General features: G+C 71.2%; 2 protein-coding genes across 4 annotated transcripts; both read right to left on the bottom strand.

Annotated features, from left to right (window-relative positions):
- Nucleotides 1-833: 833 nt before the first annotated feature.
- MAPRE3 (microtubule associated protein RP/EB family member 3) lies at nt 834-8540 on the bottom strand. Of its 3 annotated transcripts, none has more exons than XM_084201695.1 (7): nt 8427-8540; nt 3524-3651; nt 3302-3447; nt 2995-3196; nt 2265-2416; nt 1873-2025; nt 834-1671 (listed from the first exon to the last, which is right to left on the bottom strand). In XM_084201695.1, exons 2-7 carry the CDS (start codon nt 3642-3644, stop codon nt 1603-1605), a joined length of 843 nt encoding a protein of 280 aa, XP_084057821.1. In that variant the 5' UTR covers nt 3645-3651; nt 8427-8540; the 3' UTR covers nt 834-1602. The 3 variants fall into 3 exon arrangements, with proteins under 3 accessions (XP_084057821.1, XP_084057822.1, XP_084057820.1); XM_084201696.1 differs by lacking the exon at nt 8427-8540 and adding an exon at nt 6567-6833 and having other exon boundaries at nt 3040-3196; XM_084201694.1 differs by lacking the exon at nt 8427-8540 and adding an exon at nt 6567-6833.
- A 3419-nt stretch (nt 8541-11959) lies between these two features.
- Nucleotides 11960-22234, bottom strand: DPYSL5 (dihydropyrimidinase like 5; the record flags this gene model as incomplete). The annotated part of the gene is made up of 12 exons (XM_084203662.1): nt 11960-12045; nt 13664-13832; nt 14934-15141; nt 15224-15366; nt 15585-15726; nt 16879-17035; nt 19467-19542; nt 19657-19701; nt 19854-19922; nt 20013-20192; nt 20782-20940; nt 21974-22234. The coding sequence occupies 12 exons, from the start codon at nt 22232-22234 to the stop codon at nt 11960-11962; spliced, it is 1695 nt and encodes a 564-aa protein (XP_084059788.1).
- Nucleotides 22235-22354: the final 120 nt, after the last annotated feature.

Genomic DNA, 22354 nt, shown 5'->3' on the forward strand with positions numbered 1-22354 from the left:
GGCGTGGCCATGCAAATCAGAGCCGGGCAGGGGGGCGGTGCCGTGAAGCTGCGGTTGTAGGCGTGTCCATGCAGATTTTCGAGCGCCGCGCGGCATGCCGGGCCTCGTCCCGCGCCAAGCCCGCGCTGTCCCGGCGCGTCCGCGGGCGCTGCTCGGGCCGGGCCGTGCCGGGCCGTGCGGGCCGGGCCGCAGCGCGGGGCCGGGCGGGAGCGGGGCCGGGGCGGGGCTGGTGGTGTGTTGTCGGGGCGTGCGGCGGGCGGGGCCGGCGGGCGGGGTGCGGTGTCGGGCATACTTACCTGGCAGGGGAGACACCATGATCAGGCAGGTGGTTTTCCCAGGGCGAGGCTCATCCCTTGCACTCCGGGTGTGCTGACCCCTGCGATTTCCCCAAATGCGGGAAACTCGACTGCATAATTTGTGGTAGTGGGGGACTGCGTTCGCGCTCTCCCCTGGTCTCGTGGTCAATGACAGAGTAAACTCTCCGGTTTGCTATAGGGGTGTTCCTATGGCCGCAGTTCCCTGCTCCGTAGCGGCTCCGCGATGCCCAAGGCCCCTTCCTGCCCCTATACATCCCGCCCCTATAGATCCCGCCCCACACCGTCCCGCACCCCGCACAATCCCGCCCCGGCTGAGGCAGGAGCGTGTCCCACGGTCGCTCCGGGCTTTCAAACCCCAAATTACCTCCCCAAAAAAACTGGCCATCTAATTTCTCGGCCCAGCCCTCCTCACACGCAGTGGTCCCAGAGCCTCCACCCGTGCCCACTCCCACTTCCCCCCGTCCTGCCGCGGGTCAGGAAGCGAGTCCAGGACCCCGCAGTGACCGCGGCACGCAGTGTTACCACACGAGTTTATTTAAATAAAACCGAACACAGATGCAGCGTTGCGACCGGAGTGATGGACCAGACAAGCGATGCGACAGGGACATGGCAGCCGGGGCGGGCGGGCGCTGCGAGCCCTGGCGGTGACCCAGCCCAGCCCCGGCTCCGCGGGGGCCACCGGCGAGAGGAGAGGGCCCGCTGCCGTTCCATGCCGTGCTGAGCACAGCCCCCTCTCCGGGACCCCCGTGGCTGCAGGTGCCCCCCGCTGCCATGGCCGCGCTGGGCTGGGCTTTCCTTTTCACCTTCCCAGCAAGCTGAACCAACGTGCTTCTCCTCTGCTCCGTGGCCTCCCACTCCAGCAGGCTGCCAGGCTGGCACTGGCTCTGCCGCGGGGGTCCTGGGGCCCTGAGGGTCCCAGCAAGGTGAGCGGCTCACGGCACCCCGCGCCAGCCCCCGAGGACCGGGCCTCCCTCCTCACTCTCACCGCGGGCACGCAGGACGCCGGGGCGGACGCGGCGCTCGCTCACACCGGGGGGACAACAGAAATAAATATGGGGAGGGGGTGGTGCGGGCAGGCCCCGGCGCGGGGCCAGAGCCCGTCCCCAGCCCCCGCCCCGGCGCAGCCGCGCTCCTCGCCCGGGGATGTCGGCTGGTTATGGAGATGGTGCTTCCCCCCGGAGCTGCCGGAGCCGCCGTGGCGTGTGACGGGGCGGGCGAGGCGCGGGCTCGGACCTCCGAGGTCTGTGGTGGGGGGCGGCGCGGGGGGCGCGGGCGCGGGCCGGGGCTAGTACTCGTCCTGCTCCTCTGGCGGCTGCTCCTCCAGCTCGTCGTCCTCCGGTGGGGCAAAGCCCTCCTGGGGGGAACGGGGGTGGCACCGGTGGGCACGCCGGCCTCCACCTGGCGTGCTGTGAGGGCTTTGGCAAAGCCCCGCGCCCTCCTGGTGCCCCACGGAGTGAACAAGGACAACTGCGGGGGAAGGGAGTCCCTCCCCTCCCGGGGAATTGCAGGGCGCAGGACAGGGCTGCAGGGGCAGCCCGAGGCGCCCGGCCCTCACCTCCGTGGCATAGAGCACGCTGACGATGCCGGTGATGATGGGGCTGTTCTCGTTCTCGTGCTCCTGGCAGATGAGCTCGATGTCCCGCAGTTTGCTGAAGTAGAAATCCCGCTCCTTCTCCAGCCCATCCACTGTCAGCTTCAGGTCCATCAGCTGTGCAGCAGGGGCCAAAACCTTCAGCCCCAGCGCCAGGCCGCCCCCCAGCCCCCGGCAGGGCCCCTCCCCTCCCCTCCCCTCCCCTCCCCTCCCCTCCCCTCCCCTCCCCTCCCCTCCCCTCCCCTCCCCTCCCCTCCCCTCCCCTCCCCTCCCCTCCCCTCCCCTCCCCTCCCCTCCCCTCCCCTCCCCTCCCCTCCCCTCCCCTCCCCTCCCCTCCCCTCCCCTCCCCTCCCCACCTGCTGGTTGAGCTCCAGGATCTGCGCGTCAGCCTCGGTGCCGCCGTTGCGGGCGGCGGGCGAGTTTTTCCGTAGGATGCCGCTGGGCACGTTGCCGAGGCGGGCTGGGTTCGGGGTGTTCTTGGGGCCCGTGGGGGAGGTCCTCTGGGGCACTTGACGGCACACGGGGACCAGTGGGTTAATGCTGGCTGGGGGGGCTGCCAGCAGGGACCCCCCGTGCGTTGAGTGGGGGGCAGCAGCAAGGGCAGGCAGATCCCCTGTGCAGAGCCACGGCTCCGGGTTCTCCCACCTTCAGCCTCCCCCCTACCTCAGTTTCCCCTGGCAAATCGTGCCCCCAGCCCTCCAAGGGTGCTCGTGGCTTGTTTGGGGTTCGGCACGGGGGCTGAGGAGGCCCCAGACCTTGGTAGCCCCCACTGGGGCAGCACAGAGAGCCCCCAGTGCCCACGGGAGCTGCACAGCACGGGGGGATGGCAGCATGGGGTGACAAACCAGCCCAGGCCGGGCTGAGCAGGCAGGTGGAGGCAGCCAGGGTCCCTGTGCTCCGCAGTCTGGGTGTCCCTGCAGCCCCCCGTGGCAGGCAGGCAGGGCAGGGCAGGGCAGGGCAGGGCAGGGCAGGGCAGGGCAGGGCAGGCAGCAGAGCAGGGCGCAGGCAGGGGCAGGGGGACGCCTGGCCGTGACCAGGGGTGCGGAGGGCGGGGGGCAGCGCTCGCTGGGGGGCCCCGGACATTACCTGCAGTGCCAATGGGTTTCTTGGGTTTGTTGTAGATGTGATCACCTGGGTTAGGGGGGGGCGCCACGTCCTGGCCCTGCCGCGCCAGCAGCGGGTTGTACTCCTTCCCGTCGTAGTTGGCGTCAAAGAACTTCTTGAACCACTGGATGAACTCGAAATTGTCCTGGAACTTGCCCTTCACCAGCCGCTCCACGGCGATGATCTGGGGGCACGCGAGGGCTCAGCGGGGACGCTGGCACGGGCAGCACGGACCCCAGCGGGGTCACCTCCCACGGGGCAGCCCCCGCTGCAGTCCCCAGGCACCTACTTTGTCCACTCCCATCTTCTTGAAGGCGGCCTGCAGCACCTTGAAGTTGTGGATGTACTCGTGCTCCAGCTTGGCCTGGAACTTCACCTTGCGCAGGTGCACGCAGCCGGGGAACAGCATGTCCATGAACTGGCAATAGGCAGCCCCTGCGCCGGGCCCAGCCACGGTCACCAGGGGCTGGGGGCACCCTGACAACGCCCCCCGTGTCCCCCACAAGCCCACCTGAGCAGAGCTGCTCGATCTTGGTGTAGTTGAGCTGCAGGGAGTCGTTGACCCAGGCCAGCATGTCATGGCGGCTCAGGTTCTCGCTGGTCACCGACGTCGAGTACACATTGACGGCCATGCCCCAGCTGCCAAGAGACAGGGGTCACACTGGCACCCCGGGCACCCCGACCCCGCACCAGGGGCACTGGGGCCTGGGGCATCCATCCCACCCCAACCCCGCACCAGGGGCACTGGGACCTGGGGCATCCATCCCACCCAGACTCCAACACCAGGGGCACTGGGACCTGGGCCATCCATCCCACCCCAACCCCGCACCAGGGGCACTGGGGCCTGGGGCATCCATCCCACCCCGACCCCGCACCAGGGGCACTGGGACCTGGGGCATCCATCCCACCCAGATTCCAACACCGGGGCACTGGGACCTGGGGCATCCATCCCACCCAGACCCCGCACCAGGGGCACTGGGACCCAGGGCATCCATCCCACCCCGACCCCGCACCAGGGGCACTGGGACCTGGGGCATCCATCCCACCCCAACCCCGCTCCAGGGGCACTGGGACCTGGGGCATCCATCCCAACTGTGCTCCAACATCAGGGGCACTGGGACCTGGGGCATCCATCCCACCCCAACCCCGCTCCAGGGGCACTGGGACCCGGGGCATCCATCCCAACTGTGCTCCAACATCAGGGGCACTGGGACCCGGGGCATCCATCCCAACTGTGCTCCAACTCCAGGGGCATTGGGACCTGGGGCATCCATCCCGCCCAGACTCCAACACCAGGGGCACTGTGATCCAGGACATCCATCCCACCCAGACCCCACACCAGGGGCACTGGGACCCGGGGCATCCATCCCACCCCAACCCCGTACCAGGGGCACTGGGACCTGGGGTGCCCATCCCAACTGTGCCCCAACACCAAGGGACAGCAGTGCCAGGCTGTCACCGTGCACCCTGTGGGACCCCCAGTCCAGCTGCACCCCAGGTAGGGCAGGGGGGCACAAGGGCCCCCGGGAGCCCCGGTGTGGCCCACCTGTCCTGAACAGGGCACCCAGGGGAGCTGGGTTTGGGGTGTTGGGTGGATACAGAGCAGGATGTGGCTCGGGGGCAGGGGTCCCAGGGGGCAGGCACTGCTGAGGGGATGCCAGCCCTGCCGAGGGCACTGCCCCGGTGCCCGGGGGCTGCTGCCCTGGGTGAGCCCAGGGGGCTCCTGGGGGCTGCTGCCCATAAGCAGCTTAGGGCCCCCCTCTCCAGCCCCCGGTGCTGCCTAATCTGCCGGGGCCGGGATCGGGATCGGGGTCCATTAGAGCAGGGCTTAGAGGGGCAACATCTGCCGGCAGGCGGCCTCCACCCAGATGGCCGGGGGCTGCAGGACCCCCCGGCTGCAGAGCCAGCACGGCAGGGCACGGGGAGCCGCAGCAGAGTGGGGGGCGGGAGCCCCAGTCTCACTGTCCCGCACAAAACGCTCCAGTGCAGCCGCCGAGGAGCGGCCCTCTCCCGGGAGCGGGGGTCCCGGTGCTCCCGCGGCCCCCCCGCACGGCAGCGGCGGCAGCGGCGGCGTTAATCCGCTTCCCTCCCCGGCGAGGGGGGCCGCGGGCCGGGCCAGCTGCCAGGCGGGGGCAGGGGGAGGTGCAGCCCCCCAGCCCCCCCTCCAATGCCACATCCCGGGGGAACGAGGGGGGCACAGCGGCGGCGCACATCTGCGCCCCGGGGCTGCAGCGCTGGGGCCCGTGGGGCGCTGCCACCCCGGGGCGCTGCCACCCCCGGGGCCCGTCTGGGGGGCACAAGGTCCCGGTGGCCGCAGTCCCCCCGGTCTCGGGTACAGCACCGCGGTGACTCAGCACCGGCGATGCCGCACGGCCGCAGCCGATCGAACCCCCCGGCAGCTGAGCCGTTCCGGGACCCCCGGGACCCCCGTCCCAGCCCGCCGCGTTACCGCACGCAGCCGCGGGGGGGGTCGGTATTTTTAGCCAGCACGCAGCAGCTGGAACCGAGGCCCCCGCGCCGCCGCCGCCCCCGCACGGCGAGGTGCGCACCGACCCGTTCCCGGCACCGGCGAGAGCCGCGGCCCGTCCCGCGCCCGTTTGGCGGCAAGGCGGCGGCGGGGCGCGGGCAGGGGTCCCCCAGGGCTGTCCCCATCGCGCCCCCCTCCCCTGGCTCCGGCGGCGGAGCTGAGTCATGCGCGGCGCTGAGCCAGAGCCACGCGCACTGCGGTGCCGCGGCTGCCGGTACCGCCGCGCCGGGCACGGGGCTGCGGCGGGGGCGGCAGCGGGGCACGGGAACGGGGAACGGCTGCCTGCCCGCACGGCGGGGAGCAGCTGACACCCCGCTGCCACTGCCGGCCCTTCCCCAAATCACGGGGCAGCTGCCGAAGCGGGACCCCGGGCCGGGCGGGGGATGCCCGCGGGACCGGCAAGGCCGCCGGGGCTCTGCGGCATCCCCCGTCCTGCGGGACTGGGCAGGGACCCCCGGGCTCCCCGCCGGCATCAACGGGGGTGTCACCGCGCCAGCCGCACCTCGAGTCCCGCACACGCTGGCACACGTGAGAGCGCGGGGGCGAACCCTGACACGGGGGGAGCACCCTGATCCCCACCGAGCACCCTGACATGGGGGGAGCACCCTGATCCCCACCGAGCACCCTGACACGCGGAGGGAACCGTGATCCCGCCGGGAGCACCTTGCCCCCCCGGGAGAACCGTGACCCCGCCAGGCACCGGCGCGTCCCGACGGCAGAGCGGGGACGCCGCCCGGTGCCACCCGGCCCGTCCCCACCGTCCCGAACGCCTTCCGAGCCCCCGGCGCAGCGCCGAGCACGCCCCGGTGTAATGACAGGGCGGCCGGGCCCCGCGGCACCCTCCGACCCGCTGCCGCCCCGACGCCGGCTGACGGACGCGCCCAGGGCCGGGAGCCTCCGGCCCGGCCGGTTTGCCGCCGGCTCTCGCCAAGAAAAACGAACGAAAATAAGAACGGAGCCCGGATTCCCGGCGGGCCCAGAGGAGAGGGGTCGTTGCCGGGCGCCCGGCCGGGCGGGGGACGCTTACCGCTGCATTTTAATTGTCCGGGCGGGAGCTGCTAATCACGGCCCGACGGCCACCGAAGCCCCGGGCGTGCGTCCGTGCCCGTCCCGCGGCGCTGCCGGGGCGCACGCAGAGGTCGTCCGGGCCCGGTCCCACGCCGCAGCCCCCGCGGCCGCTCTGCCCAAACAAACGGGAGCAGAGTGAGGCCGTGAGCTGCCAGCGCGGCGGCCGAGGGCGGCACCGGCGGCGGGCACCGGGAGCCGAGCAGCACCGCGGTGCCGGTGCGAACTGGGCTGCTGCGACTGGCGGCTTCTATTTTGGGAGCCGTCCCGGTGGCTTCTCAAGTGACAAACACGCCAGGGGGGTGGCAGACAGCCCGGCGGGGGCCGAGCGCCGTGCGGAGCCGCCGCGGATCTGGCAGCGGGCACGGCGGCCCGGGCGCTGGCGGCGGGGGCCGCTCGCCCACGTCCCCCCCCGGTTCGTCCCGGAGCCGCCTCCCCCCGCCCCGAGCGGAGCATCCCCGCGCTGCGGCGGGCACAGGTGGGTCCGCCGGCGCCCGGCTCCGCTCCGGCTCCATCCCCAGCTCCGTACCGGCTCCGGCCCCGGCACCCTTCCCGGTGGCCGGCGGCAGCGCGCGTCCCGGCCCGCGGCGAGGCAAGCCGGCCGTTCAGGCACCGGGAGCTGGCGGCTCCCGGCGGGGATGCTGGCTCGGGGCGCGGAGCGAGTGCCCGCCCGCCCGCCCCAATCCCCCCGCCGCGCTCGGCTCCCGCTAACCTAAATAACTCGGTACGGCGGCGGGAGCATGTGCAGAGCGCGGCCCTCCCCCCGCTCCTGAAATATTAATGCCGCGGGATGAGCCGGGCCGAGCCGGGCCGAGCCGGGCCGAGAGCCGGGCCGGGCGGGGGACGCGCTCGCATCCCCGGCCGGGACAGCGCGCCCGGGACACGCCGCCGGGACACACGGCTGTCCCCAGTGTCCCCACGGGCGCGACGGGAGGCACCGTGCGCGCTCAGGACATCCCCGGGAGCCCCGGGACCCTGCGGGGTGTCAGGGGCCGGGGCTGCGTGCCCGGCCGCGGCGGGAGGAGCCGCTCGGGAAGATCCCGGCGGGAGATGGGTCTGGATATCCCGGGAGTGGCGGGGGAGCGCAGAGAGCGGCCCGGCCCCATCCCGACACGCGCGCGTCCCTGACAGCGTCACCTCACCGGTGCCGCCGCCGTACCGGTGCCGTGCCGCCATGAGTGCGGGGACCGAGAGCGCGTCACGCTCGGTGTGTCACGGTGACAGCCACCTGCCGCTCTGGGCCGCGGCATCGCTCGCGGGACGGGACCGGCGGCACCAGCAGCGCCCGAGCGGCGGCGGCCCGCGTCCCGCAGGTCTCCGGGTGATGGCCGGTACCGGCAGCGATGCCCGGCGCTGCGCGGGGCCGGAGCGGAGACTACGGCTGCCGGCGTGCCGTACCGGCACCGGGCCGGTGCCGTGCCGGGGCCGCTCCGTGCCGTGCCCGCGGGAGCCGCGGCCGGGACGCAGGAGCGGCCGCCGCTGAGTCAGGCCGGGCCTCGCCGCCACCGGCCCCGCGGGACCGCTCGGCCTCCCCGCTCGGCCCGGACCCGTTCGCGGCCCGGCTCCAACCGCTCCATCCCCGGCGTTACCGCACGAACCGGCCCCCCCCTCACCCCCGGACGCTCCATGTCCCCTCGCCCCTCTGGCCTCGCTTGTCCAGCCCCGTTCCCGGCCCGGCCCGGCCCCGCCGCTCCATCCCCAAGGCCCCGCGGCCCCCCCCGGCCGGTGCTGCCGGGCGGCGGCGGCCGGTGCGGGGATGCGGCGGACGGCAGCAGCGCTGCCCGCTCCCTTCCCTGCCCCCGGGCGGCCCCGCCGCACTCACCGCTCGGCCGCGGCCGCCGCCGCTCCGCTGCCCCCGCTCCGCCGCTCCGGGACCGGGACCGGGACCGGGCCGGAACCGCACGGACCGACCGCGCCTGCGCCGCCCCCCCCGCGGGCGGTGCCAACCGCCCCGCCCCGCCCCCGCCGCCATGGCAACGGACATGGCCGCGCCCCCTTTGCGCGTTGGAATGGTTGGCCACGCCCCCTTCGGCATCGCAACGGGCCTGGACACGCCCCTCCTCGCTGCCATGGCAACGTGCATGGCCACGCCCCCTCCGCCATGACAACAGACATGGCCCCGCCCGTGTCGCCATGGCAACGGGCCCGACCAGCGCCCCCTGGTGGCGGGCGGCGGCTTCTGCACCCCCAGAGCCCGCGGGGACCCCGAAACACCCCCGGACCCCCCCAGACACCCCCGGACCCCCCAAACACCCCCGGACCCCCCAAACACCCCCAGAGACCCTTAAACACCCCCGGACCCCCCAAACACCCCCGGACCCTCCAAACACCCCCGGACCCCCAAACACCCCCAGAGACCCTTAAACACCCCCGGACCCCCAAACACCCCCGGACCCCCCCAACACCCCCAGAGCCCCTTAAACACCCCCTAAACACCCTCAGAGCCCCTTAAACACCCTCGGACCCCCCCAAACACCCCCGGACCCCCTCAAACACCCCCCGAGCCCCCCCTGAACACCCCCCGAGCCCCCGGGGACCCTCGGGACCGTTCTGTGACCCTTCGGGACTCTTCTCGGGGCCCCCCCCGGAGCCCCCCGCGATCCCCTCGAGGAACACTCTGGGACGCCCTGTGACACACCCCGAGCCCCCCGACCCCCAGGGCCCCCCAGCCCCTGCACCCCCCGTTTGTGCACCGCGCTCAGGGCCCCCCCGTGTCCCCCCGTGTCCCCTGCGTGTCCCCACGTGCCCACACGTGTCCCCAAACCTTCGCGCGTGTCCCGCGTCCCCTCCTTCTCCATCTCCTGTCCCCACCCGTGTCCCCACCATGCCCTTGCTGTCCCTCTGTCTCCCCCACGTCCCCGTGTCCCCCCGTGTCCCCTCATGTCCCCATACCCCTTCTGCGTCCCTCTGTCTGCCCCATATCCCCATGTCCCCCCTGTCCCCCCCGTGTCCCCATGTCCAGTCTCTTCCTGTCCCCAGCGCAGAAGGAAGGGGGTCACTCGCCCCCAGGGCTGTGTCCGTGCTGTCCCCTGCTGTCCCCTGTCCCTGTCCCAGCCCCCCAGAGGCGCAGGCGGGGCTGTCCCCGTGCTGTCCCCTGCTGTCCCCCCGTGTCCCCGTGCTGTCCCCAGAGGCGCAGGCGTGGCTGTCCCCCCGTGTCCCCGTGCTGTCCCCTGCCGTCCCCCCGTGTCCCCGAGCTGTCCCCAGAGGCGCAGGCGGGGCTGTACCCCCGTGTCCCCGTGCTGTCCCCTGCCGTCCCCCCGTGTCCCCGAGCTGTCCCCAGAGGCGCAGGCGTGGCTGTCCCCCCGTGTCCCCGTGCTGTCCCCTGCCGTCCCCCCGTGTCCCCGAGCTGTCCCCAGAGGCGCAGGCGGGCTGTGAACGGTCTTTAATGAGCACACAACGGTTCCTACATCGGCCGTGTGGCACCGCGGGGACACGGGACCCCCCGGGGCCACCGCCCCGAACACCTACAGGGACCTACGGGGGGCACAGGGGACACGGGGGGCAGGGGCGGCGACACCCCCGCAGCACCGCGGGACAGGGACCCGGGGACAGGCCTGGGGAGGGGGGGGACGGGGAGGGGACACGGGAGGGGACACGGGAGCTCACCTGGCAGGGGGGGTGACCTGGGAGGGGACACGGGAGGGGACACGGGAGGGGCCACGGGAGGGGACACGGGAGGGGACATGGGACCTCACCGGGCAGGGGAGGGCCTGGCACAGTCGTCACAGAGGTGGGACATGGGACACACACCTGCAGGTGTGCTGATACCTGCCCAGGGGTTCACCTGTGCACATGTGTGTGCAAACACCCCGTGGGCCCGTGCAGGTGTGACACAGTGTGTGACACAGGTGTGTGACCCAGATGTATGACACAGGTGTGTGACCCAGGTGTGTGACCCAGATGTGTGCAAACACCCCCTGGGCCCGTGCAGGTGTGACCCAGGTGTGTGACACAGGTGTGTGACACAGGTGTGGCCCAGGTGTGACCCAGGTGTGTGACACACGTGTGTGCAAGCACCCCCGGGGCCCGTGCAGGTGTGACACGGTGTGTGACCCAGCTGTGACCCAGGTGTGGCCCAGGTGTGGCCCAGGTGTGGCCCAGGTGTGTGACCCAGGTGTGGCCCAGGTGTGGCCCAGGTGTGTGACCCAGCTGTGACCCAGCTGTGACCCCAGCTGTGGCCCAGGTGTGTGACCCAGGTGTGGCCCAGGTGTGGCCCAGGTGTGGCCCAGGTGTGGCTCAGGTGTAGCCCAGGTGTGGCCCAGGTGTGGCCCAGCTGTGTGACACCGCTCCCTGCGGGGCTGGGGGAGCTCAGGGCGGGCAGGAAGGGGCGTGTGGGGGTGGGGAGGGGCAGGGACAGAGCTCTGGGGGGGCAGAAATGGGGGGCAGGGAGGGGGATGGGGGGGCTGGGGTTGGGATGGAGATGGGGGGATGGGAATGGGGGGATGGGAATGGGGGGCTGGGGTCGGGATGGGGTCAGGGATGGGGGGCTGGGGGGCTGGTTTTGGGATGGAGATGGGGGTCAGGGACAGAGCTTTGGGGTCTTGAGGGGGCAGAAATGGGGGTGCAGATGGGGGTCAGGGAGGGGGGCTGGTCACGGGGGTCAGGGAGGGGGAGAAGAGATGGGAATGGGGGGATGGGGTCGGGATGGAAATGGGGGTTCAGGGAGGGGGGGTGGAGAGATGGGGCTGGGGGGAGGGGGCTGGGATGGAGATGGGGGTCAGGGATGGAGAGGTGGGGATGGGGGGCTGGGATGGGGTCGGGATGGAGAGGTGGGGATGGGGGGAGGGGCTGGGATGGAGAGGTGGGGCTGGGGGGAGGGGGCTGGGATGGGGGTCAGGGATGGAGAGGTGGGGATGGGGGCTGGGATGGGGGTCAGGGATGGAGAGGTGGGGATGGGGGCTGGGATGGGGGTCAGGGATGGAGAGGTGGGGATGGGGGCTGGGATGGGGTCGGGATGGAGATGGGGTTCAGGGCGGGGGCACGGAGGGATGGCGATGGGGGGCAGGAATGGGATGGGGATGGGGTCCTGGCTCGGGGCTGGGGCAGAAAGGGGGGGTCCCTGCATCTCCCCTGCACTAGTGACACAAACCACTTCAGAGTATTTCCACGTGATGCACAAACAAGTCAAAAATTCACTGATCCAAATCCAACGTGCAAACAGAAAAGGGCCGGGGGGGGCACCCAGCGCCCCCGGCCCTCCGCGGCCCCCGCGCACGGCCCCGCCCCGGCACGGCCCCGCCGGCAGCGGCAGCGGCAGCGCGGGGCCCCGCGGCCGGGAGCCCCGCCGCGGCGGAGCCGGGCCCGGGGGCGCTGGCGGCGGCGCCCGGTGCTCAGTTGGGGGACACGTCCCCGGCTCTACCAGATGCCGCTCGACCGGCCCCCGGGGGGAGCGAGAATCCGGGCCGAGGCTCGTTTTGGAACGTGGTCATCGATCTGAGAACCTGCCGGACACACGGACGGTCGGCGGGGGCCGGGGGGGGGCTGGGCACAGCCCGGTGACCCCCGGGACTGTGGGGGCTCCGTGACCCCCGGGCACTGTGGGGGCTCCGTGACCCCCCCCCCCTCCCACCGTGGCTGTGCTGCTGGTGGGACTGACCAATACTGACCAACACTGACCAGCACTGACCAGCACTGACCAATACTGACCAGCCTGATCAACACTGACCAACACTGACCAGCACTGATCAACACTGACCAGCACTGACCAATACTGACCAGCCTGATCAACACTGACCAACACTGACCAATACTGACCAGCCTGATCAACACTGACCAGCACTGACCAATACTGACCAGCACGGACCAGCACGGACCAGCACTGACCAATACTGACCAGAGCTGACCAGCACTAACCAATACTGACCAATACTGACCAATACTGACCAACACTGACCAGTACTGACCAGCACTGACCGGCGCTGACCAGCACTGACCAGCACTAACCAATACTGACCAACACTGACCAATACTGACCAGTACTGACCAGCACTGACCGGCGCTGACCGGCGCTGACCAGCGCCTCCTGCAGCCCTGCCTTTTGCCAGCGCTGGTGTTCAGGTCCCCCCGTGCCCACGCCGTGCCCAGGGGCCGGAGCTGCCGGTGCCAGCGGAGCCCCGAGCGGTGCTGGGGGTTCCGAGCCCCTGGAGCAGCGCGGGGAGGGGGCCGTCCGGGGCAGCAGCGGCCCCCGGTGCTCCCGGCTGGCACAGCCCCGGTACCCCCGGCTGGCACAGCCCCCGGTACCCCCGGCTGGCACAGCCCCGGTGCCCCCGGCTGGCACAGCCCCGGTGCCCCCGGCTGGCACAGCCCCCGGTACCCCCGGCTGGCACAGCCCCGGTGCCCCCGGCTGGCACAGCCCCGGTACCCACGGCTGGCACAGCCCCCGGTACCCCCGGCTGGCACAGCCCCGGTACCCACGGCTGGCACAGCCCCGGTACCCACGGCTGGCACAGCCCCGGTACCCACGGCTTGCACAGCCCCGGTGCTCCCAGCTGGCACAGCCCCCGGTACCCCCGGCTGGCACAGCCCCGGTGCCCCCGGCTGGCACAGCCCCCGGTACCCCCGGCTGGCACAGCCCCCGGTACCCCCGGCTGGCACAGCCCCGGTGCCCCTGGCTGGCACAGCCCCGGTACCCACGGCTGGCACAGCCCCGGTGCCCACGGCTGGCACAGCCCCGGTGCCCACGGCTGGCACAGCCCCCGGGCCGCCCCCCAAGCCCCCCCAGCGCAGCCACACGACGGACGGTGCCCGGAGGGGGTCGCGGGCTGGGGGCTGCAGCTGCGGGGCTGGGGGCACCTCCCTGCTCTGCCACGGCCCCTGCCCGGGGAGGGGGCGTGGGGAGGGCGGGGGTACCTTGGGAGCGCCCTGCAGGGGGACGGGGACAGCCTGGAGGAGGGGGTGACAGGACAGCCCGAGGGGAGGGATGGCGGGACACCTGCGGTGGCACTGGGAGAGCCCCGGGAGGTGGCGGGGGGCGATGGGGACACCCCGGGGCGCCCGGCTGGCGGCAGAAGGCACCGGCTGGGGGCCGCGGGCGAGCCCCGGGGCCGGGCCCGCTCTTACCGGACAGGCTGAAGCTGGACTCGTGCAGGTCCCTCATGCCCCCGTGTCGCGTGGCCGGCCGGGTGGGCGTATCGGCCAGGGGCGTCCCCGTCTCTTTTTTCCCGGCATGCACGACCACGGCCACGTCCCCCAGGTACGGGGTGCGATCCACACCCCGCAGCTTCAAACTCTGCCGGGAGCGAGAGAGAGAGCGGAGAGAGCATCAGCTGCGGCCGGGCTGCGGCGTGCGGGGCGCCGGGGCCCTGCGGCGGGGTGCGGATCGGCCGGGCGGGGCGGGGGGCGGGGGGCGAGGGGCTGGGCCGTGCTGGGGCTGGGGAGGGGGCGCTCGGGGAGGGCCTGGGCGGGCTGTGGGGCTCCCGGTGCAAAGCGGAGCGGGGCAGGAGCAGGGGCTGGGGGAGCTGGGTGGCCCTGGCAGAGCAGCCCCTCGTCCCGTCCCCCCGGCGGAGCCAAGCCATGCCGAGCCGAGCCGAGCCGAGCCAAGCCAAACAAAGCCAAGCAAAATCAAGCCAAGCAAAGCCAAGCCCATGCAATGCCCTGTGCCCCCCCAGCCACCCAGAGCTCCCGAGAAGCGCCCCAGAGCTGGCCAAGATCTTCCTGTGAGCTGCGCCCTTCCCTTGCAGCGTCGCACCGCGCTGTCCCCAGCCTGTCCCCACAGCCCCAGCGCGGGCACAGGGCGTGCCAGAGCTGCTGGGTGTCACCGCGGGCAGCCCCAGGGACGCGTGTGCCCGTCCCGGTGTGTCAGGGGGCACCGTGAGCTGTGGGGCTGCCCCGGGAGAGCCAGCAAAGGGCACAGCCTGGGTGGGGACACGGCGAGCCCTGCTGGCCAACACGTGCCTTGGAGTGGCCACGAGCCGGGACAAGTGTCCTCTTGCGGTGCCACCGTGCTGGCAAGGAGCCAGGGGAGTGTCCTCTGCCACACACCGACCCGCAGGGACCCTGCTCTGCACTCCTGGCACGGCGTGGCATCGGCCTGGCACAGAGCCTCCTTTGGCACTGTCCCCTGTCCCCTCCAGCAGCCAGCACGGTGCGGCCCTGTCCCTCACCATGGCACTGCTCCAGCACGGCGATGGCACCGCTGTGGCACAGCCACGGCACGGCCACGGCACCACTCTGGCATGGGCACAGCCATGGCATTGCTCTGGCACGGGCACAGCCACGGCACAGCCACGGCACCGCTCCGGCACGGCCCTGGCACCGCTGTGGCACAGCCCTGGCACGGCCCTGGCACGGCCCTGGCACGGCCCTGGCACAGCCAGCGCTGCCCCCGTACCTTCTCCCGCTGCACCAGTTTCTTGTAGGCCACGTCGGGGAAGGAGCGCAGCGGGCAGAACTTGCCGGTGCCCTCGGCGCACATGAAGACGCCGTTCTCGTAGACCACGCGCCCGCGGCTGATGGTCACCAGCGGCACGCCGTGGCACCGCATGTTCTCGTACAGGTTGATGTCCCCGCCCTGCACCTGGGTGCTGGCAGAGACCGTCCTGGCCGGGGGGACGGCGCTGTCACTGCCTGCCGGGGCGCGGGGAGCCGTCCCCGGGTCCCCCCGGCACGGGCTGCACCTACTTGGTGGCCTCGGGGTCCCAGACCACGACGTCGGCGTCGGCGCCGGGGATGATCCGGCCCTTGCGGGGGTACAGGTTGTGGATCTTGGCGGCGTTGGAGCTGGTCACGGCCACGAAGCGGTTCTCGTCCATCTTGCCCCCCACCTGCCGCCGCGGGGGGGTCAGCAGGCATGGGCCGTGGCCCTCCCCGTCACCGCCCCCGTCCCCCAAAATCCCGGGTGTGCTGCGGGGTCAGGATCCTTGCCAGGCCAGCTCTGGGGAGCTCCTTGCCTGCCACCCTCGTGCCAGGGGGTGAGCCCCCCCTTGGTGGGGTGTCCCATCCGGCCCCAGCACCATCCCCGTGCCCGGCCAGCAGCGCCTACCACGCCACGCTCCCAGATGATGTTCATGCGGTCCTGCACGCCGCTGACGCCGTGCGGGATCTTGGTGAAGTCCTCCTTGCCCATGGCCTTCTGCTTGGTGCTGAAGGGCCGGTGGTCCGAGGCCACGATGTTCAACGTGTCACTGTGGGGACAGAGCGGGCTGGGGGTGACACTGCCAGGGCTGCTTGGGGTGCCCAGGGAGTCCAGGACTTGGGGAGAGGGGTACCCCTGCCATGGGGTGCTCAGGGAGCACAGGACTTGGGAAAGGGGTATCCCTGCCATGGGGTGCCCAGAGAGTCCAAGACTCTGGGAATGGGGAATGGGGTACCCCTGCCATGGGGTGCCCAGGGAGCACAGGACTCTGGGAATGGGGTACCCCTGCCAAGGGGTGCTCAGGGAGTCCAAGACTCTGGGAATGGGGCACCCCTGCCATGGGGTGCCCAGGGAGCCCAGGGCTCTGGGAATGGGGAATGGGGTAGCCCTGCCATGGGGTGCCCAGGGAGCCCAGGACTTGGGGAAAGGGGTAGCCCTGCCATGGGGTGTCTGGAGTTCTTGGCACACAGGGAGCAAATGCCCAGGGAATGAATGAGGCACCCAGGGAATGGGGCACCCACACCATGGGAGGGGTGCACGGGGCAGGGAGGAGTGCCTGGGGCAGGGAGAGGTGCCCAGGGCAGGGATGGGGTGCTCGGGGCAGGGATGGGGTCCCCGGGGCAGGGAAGGGACACCCGGGGCAGGGAGGGACACCCGGGGCAGGGATGGGGACCCCGGGGCAGGGAGGGACACCCGGGGCAGGGAAGGGACACCCGGGGCAGGGAAGGGACACCTGGGGCAGGGAGGGACACCCGGGGCAGGGAGGGACACCCGGGGCAGGAGGGGACACCCGGGGCAGGAGGGGACACCCGGGGCAGGGATGGGGACCCCGGGGCAGGGATGGGGACCCCGGGGCAGGGAAGGGCACCTGGGGCAGGGAGGGACACCCGGGCAGGGAGGGACACCCGGGCAGGGAGGGACACCGGGGCAGGGAGGGACACCCGGGGCAGGGAAGGGCACCTGGGGCAGGGAAGGGTGCCCGGGGCAGGGAGGGACACCCGGGGCATGGAAGGGTGCCCGGGGCAGGGAGGGACACCGGGGCAGGGATGGGGACCCCGGGGCAGGGAGGGACACCCGGGGCAGGAAGGGACACCCGGGGCAGGGAGGGACACCGGGGCAGGGAAGGGTGCCCAGGGCAGGGAGGGACACCCGGGCAGGTAGGGACACCTGGGGCAGGTAGGGACACCGGGGCAGGCCTCACTTGGCGAGCAGGCTCATGAGGTAGGCAGAGGTGTTGGTGTCGAGGCGCAGCGGCGGCACGGTGACGTAGGCGGCGGCGTGGAACCAGTCCTGGTGGTAGTAGTGCAGCCCGGTGAGCGTGGCGTGCGCCGTGGTGGTCTCCGCGTACACCACCTTCCCTGCGGGGAGGCACGCGTGGGCACGGCTGGCCGTGCCGGGGCACACCTGGGGACACCGCCCGCGGCACGGGGCCCGCTGTGTGTGCTCAGGTGTGTGACCTGTGTGTGTCCTGTGAGTGCTCAGGTGTGTGTCCTGTGTGTGACCTGTGAGTGCTCCCGTGTGTGTCCCGTGTGTGCTCAGGTGTGTGTCCTGTGTGTGCTCAGGTGCGTGTCCTGTGTGTGTCCTGTGTGTGCTCAGGTGTGTGACCTGTGTGTGTGTTCTGTGTGTGCTCAGGTGTGTGACCTGTGTGTGCTCAGGTGTGTGACCTGTGTGTGCTCAGGTGTGTGTCCTGTGTGTGCTCGAGTGTGTGACCTGTGTGTGACCTGTGTGTGCTCAGGTGTGTGACCTGTGTGTGCTCAGGTGTGACCTGTGTGTGCTCGGGTGTGTGACCTGTGTGTGCTCGGGTGTGTGTCCTGTGTGTGCTCAGGTGTGTGTCCTGTGTGTGCTCAGGTGTGCGACCTGTGTGTGCTCAGGTGTGTGACCTGTGTGTGTCCTGTGTGTGCTCAGGTGTGTGCTCAGGTGTGTGTCCTGTGTGTGCTCGGGTGTGTGACCCGTGTGTGTCCTGTGTGTGCTCAGGTGTGTGTCCTGTGTGTGCTCGGGTGTGTGACCCGTGTGTGTCCTGTGTGTGCTCAGGTGTGTGACCCGTGAGTGCTCAGGTGTGTGTCCTGTGTGTGCTCAGGTGTGTGACCTGTGAGTGCTCAGGTGTGCGACCTGTGTGTGACCTGTGTGTGCTCAGGTGTATGACCTGTGTGTGCTCAGGTGTGTGTGCTCAGGTGTGTGACCTGTGTGTGCTCAGGTGTGTGTCCTGTGTGTGCTCAGGTGTGCGACCTGTGTGTGCTCAGGTGTGTGACCTGTGTGTGTCCTGCGTGTGCTCAGGTGTGTGACCTGTGTGTGCTCAGGTGTGTGACCTGTGTGTGCTCAGGTGTGTGCTCAGGTGTGTGACCTGTGAGTGCTCAGGTGTGTGACCTGTGTGTGCTCAGATGTGTGTCCTGTGTGTGTCCTGTGTGTGCTCAGGTGTGTGACCTGTGTGTCCCCTCTGTGTCCCACGTGTGTGACCTGTGTGTGCTCAGGTGTGTGACCGGTGTGTCCCCTGTGTGTCCCGTGTGTGTCCCCTGCGCATGAGCAGAGCTGGGGGCCCAGGTGTGCTCACCTGTGCTAGGGCACGGCCCCACAGGCGCACCCGAGTTCCTGCATCCGTGTGTCTGTCCATGCCGGTGTGTCTGTCCGTGCCGGTGTGTCTGTCCATGCCTGTGTCTGTGTGTCTGTCGGCGCCCTTGCGCCTGTCCCTGCCTGTCTGTGTCTACGTCTGTGTCTGTCTGTGCCTGTGTGTCTGTCCATGCCCATGTGTGGGCCTGTGCCCACATCTGTCCGTGTGTCTGCACGTGCCCATGTGTCTCTCTGTGCCCATGTCTGTCTGTGTGCCTGCCCAGGTCAATGTGCCTGCCTGAGCCCATATCAGTCCGTGCCCGTGTGTGTCCGTGTGTCTGTCCGTGCCCGTGTGTCTGCCAGTGCCCGTGTGTGTCCGTGTGTCTGTCTGAGCCCATGTGTGTCCGTGTGTCTGTCCGTGCCCGTGTGTGTCCGTGTGTCTGCCCGTGCCCATGTGTGTCCATGTATCTGTCCGTGCCCATATCTGTCCGTGTGTCTGTCCGTGCCCGTGTGTGTCCGTGTGTCTGTCCGTGCCCGTGTGTCTGCCGGTGCCCGTGTGTGTCCGTGTGTCTGTCTGAGCCCATGTGTGTCCGTGTGTCTGTCCGTGCCCGTGTGTCTGCCCGTGCCCATGTGTGTCCGTGTGTCTGTCTGTGCCTGTGTGTCTGTCCGTGCCCATGTGTGTCCGTATGTCTGTCTGTGCCTGTGTGTCTGTCCGTGCTCATGTGTGTCCGTATGTCTGTCTGTGCCCATGTGTGTCCGTGTGTCTCTCTGTGCCTGTGTGCCTGCCCGTGCCCATGTGTGTCCGTGTGTCTGTCCGTGCCCATATCTGTCCATGTGTCTGCCCATGCCCATGTGTGTCTGTGTGTCTGTCCGTGCCTATGTGTGTCCGTGTGTCTGTCCGTGCCCGTGTGTGTCCGTGTGTCTGCCCGTGCCCATGTGTGTCCGTGTGTCTGCCCATGCCCGTGCGTGTCCGTGTGTCTGTCCGTGCCCGTGTGTCTGTCCGTGCCCGTGTGTCTGTCCGTGCCCGTGTGTCTGTCCGTGTGTCTGTCCGTGCCCGTGTGTCTCTGCCTGCCCACAGCCCCACAATCCAGGCCCATCTCCTCCCAGCCCAGGTGTGAGCTGTGCCAGTGGGTTTTCCCGTACCCCCCCGGGTGCCCCGTGCCCACGGCTGTGCTGGGGAGGGAGGTGCCCCCGTGTCCCCCCGTGTCCCCCCGTGTCCCCCCCGTGTCCCCCCGTGTCCCCTACCCTGCATCTTGGCAGCGGCGATGACGTCCCCTGCGGACATGCTGGACACGTTCACCAGGTACACGGGGCAGTGGGTCTGCAGAGAGGGGGTCAGGGGGGTGTCTCCGTGGTACCCAGCCCCCGAGGGAGGCACGGGGACCCTCAGGGGACTGGCAGGGCCCCCCCGCCGGGCCACGCCCGGGACACTCACCCGGTTGGCGATGGTGATGACACGGTGCGTGGCCTCGGCCTCCAGCTGCGGAGAGAGCCGGCGGTGACACACGTGACACACGGCGTGAGGGTGACACGAGGACGGGCGGTGGCAGCTGCACGGATGTCCTGGACCGTGCCAGCCACACCCCGCCGCCGCGGTGACACGGTGACACGGTGCCACCTGCCGTCACCTACCTCCTCGGGCCGGCTGATCTCGATGCCCTCCGGCCCCGTAATGCCCAGATCCAGAGCTTCCTTGGCTCCCTGGGGGGTTGGGGGTCGGGGTGGAGCAGGGGGTCAGGGTGGGGGTGCTGCTGCCCAGCCGGGTGCCCGCTGTCCCCTGCCCCGCCTCACCTCGGCCACCAGCTCTCCGTTCTCGGCGTGCACGCGGGCGATGGCGCCGATGTCGCGGCAGGCGCGCAGCACCTGGTAGAGCTCGCTGTCCCGCAGCATGTACAGGTCCTTGTAGGTCATGAACATCTGGAAGGAGTTCACCCCCTTCTCCCGCACCAGCGTCTCCATCTCTGCCTTCACCTGCGCCGGCACCGGGGGTCAGGGTGGGGCCTCACCCCACGAGGGGCCCGGCCACCCCCGGGGACAGGGGATGGGGATTTGTGGGTGACACGGGCAGTGACAGATGCTGGAGGGGGGGCAGAAGGGATTTTCCTGCCCCCGGGGGGTACCCCCGCTCTGCTGGGCCGGGGGTCAGGGCCGGGGTCTCCCTGCGGCACAGCCGGGAGCCAGGTCTGATCCCACTGCAGCAGCTTTGAGGGGATTGCAGGGGCTGAGCGTGCCGTGGGATGGGGGCTGCTCACCAGCCCTGCCTGCCACCCCCACGGGGGTCCTGCTGTGGGTTGGGGTCCCCCCAGGCTGGGACCGCCAGCCCTGGGCACCCTGCTCCCCTCCACGGAGCGGCAGCAGCGCCTCCCCTGCCCCAGCGAGGGGCTCGGCCCCGCAGGGACCCCTTGCCCCGGGGCACCCCTGAGCCCCTGCCCCGCTGAGCCCGGCTCAGGGCAGCTCAAAAGGCATCCTGGGGGCTCAGCCCACCCCCCGGGCGGCTAATGGGATCAGCGGGGCTGGGAATTAGCCCCGGCAGCTGCCGCCGGAGCCGCGCCCGACTCACCTTGGGCGCCCACCAGGTGATGCCCATGTGCAGGGCGTAGTCGCAGCACACCTTGGGGTCGGCCAGGCTGCGGCACTTCTCGTAGGCGTCCAGCAGCGACGTCTCCTTGTCGGGCAGGACGTGCCCGATGATCATCGTCGTGCCCCCCACCAGCGCTGCCTGCACAGGGGGCACAGGGGGCACAGGGACCGCGGTGGGGGGGTCAGGGTTCATCCCCCGGCACCGCCCCTGCCCTGAGCCAGGTGAGCTCCCAGGTGCTCCCGGGCTGGGGCGGCCACGTTCGGGCATTGCCCGCAGCCATGCGGGGGTCCTGGGTGCAGGCGGGGACCCCCGCATCCCCCCGGCCCCACCAACGGCCGCCCCTCTGCAGCAGCACATCTGGGCGCACGGCACATCTGGAGAGCCCCATCCTGCCGCCGCCGGGGCACCCAGCGCCCCCCCAGCCCGAGCACTGGATTTGCGGTGCTGAGGGAGCCAGCAGCCCCCGGCACAGAGCCCCGGGTGGGCCGGGGCCGCGGGGAGCCCCCCTCCCGCGGCAGCGTGGGCGGCAGGGCAGGCGCGGTGGCGCTGCCGCTGTCCCCGGCTCACCCCGCCCCGCTAATCCCCAAAGCTCCTTTGCCCATCGGCCCTCTCGGGAGCTGCCGGCCTCCCGTGCTGCCACGAGGCGGGTGACAGTGACACGGAGCAGGCCTGGCATGTGGCGCCCGTGGGCATTGCACGGGCCCCTTCCCACCAGCACAGCGCCGAGCCCCCTGCGCAGGGACACCGGGCACGCTGGGGACAGCCTGGGGACAGCCTGGGGACAGCCTGGGGACAGCCTGGGGACAGGCACGGCCTGTCCAGCGCTGGCCTGGCACAATGGCTGCTCTATGTGGGCGCTGGGGACACTGGGACGAGCTGCAGGGACAATCCTGGGCTGGCCCTTTGACACTCCCAGGCAGCGACACTCGGTGCACAGCGCCACCGGCACCGGGAGGTGCCCGAGCCGGCACAGGGTGTCACGGCCCCGGCGCGGGAGGAGGGGACGGGATGGATGGGGACACAACGCCACGATGTGGAGCTGACCCTGCGGGGTGCCCGCGGGGCTGGGAGCTGCCTGCACCGGCCCGAGCCCGCAGGGAGCCCCGGGGCGGGGAGCAGCCCCCGCAGGGCAGGGCAGGGCAGGGCAGGGCAGGGCGGGGCGCGGGGCTACCTTGGTGCCGTGGTAGAAGTCATCGACACAGGTGGCGTTCATGAAGGTCTGGTGGAAGTGGGTGCTGGTGTCGATGCCGCCCGGGATGACGAGCTTGCCGGTGGCATCGATGACCTTGGCGCCGCCGGGGATCATCAGCTCCCGCCCCACCTGCTGGATGATGCCGTTCTCGATGTAGACGTCGGCCTCCAGGGTGCAGTCGTCGTTGACCACCTTGCCCCCCTTGATGAGGATCCGCATGGTGGCCGCGTTGGCCATCATGGTGCTGCGGGGCAGAGGCGGCAGCGGGGTGACCACCGGGAGCCCCCCCCGGGGCTGGGGGCTCGGCGCTGCCCACCCTGGCCGGAGGTGCCCGGGGTGGGCAGGGCTGAGCCCCGCAGC

This window comes from Fringilla coelebs (genome assembly GCF_963513975.1).
Source record: "Fringilla coelebs genome assembly, chromosome: 3".
NCBI classification, from domain to species: Eukaryota; Metazoa; Chordata; class Aves; order Passeriformes; family Fringillidae; genus Fringilla; species Fringilla coelebs.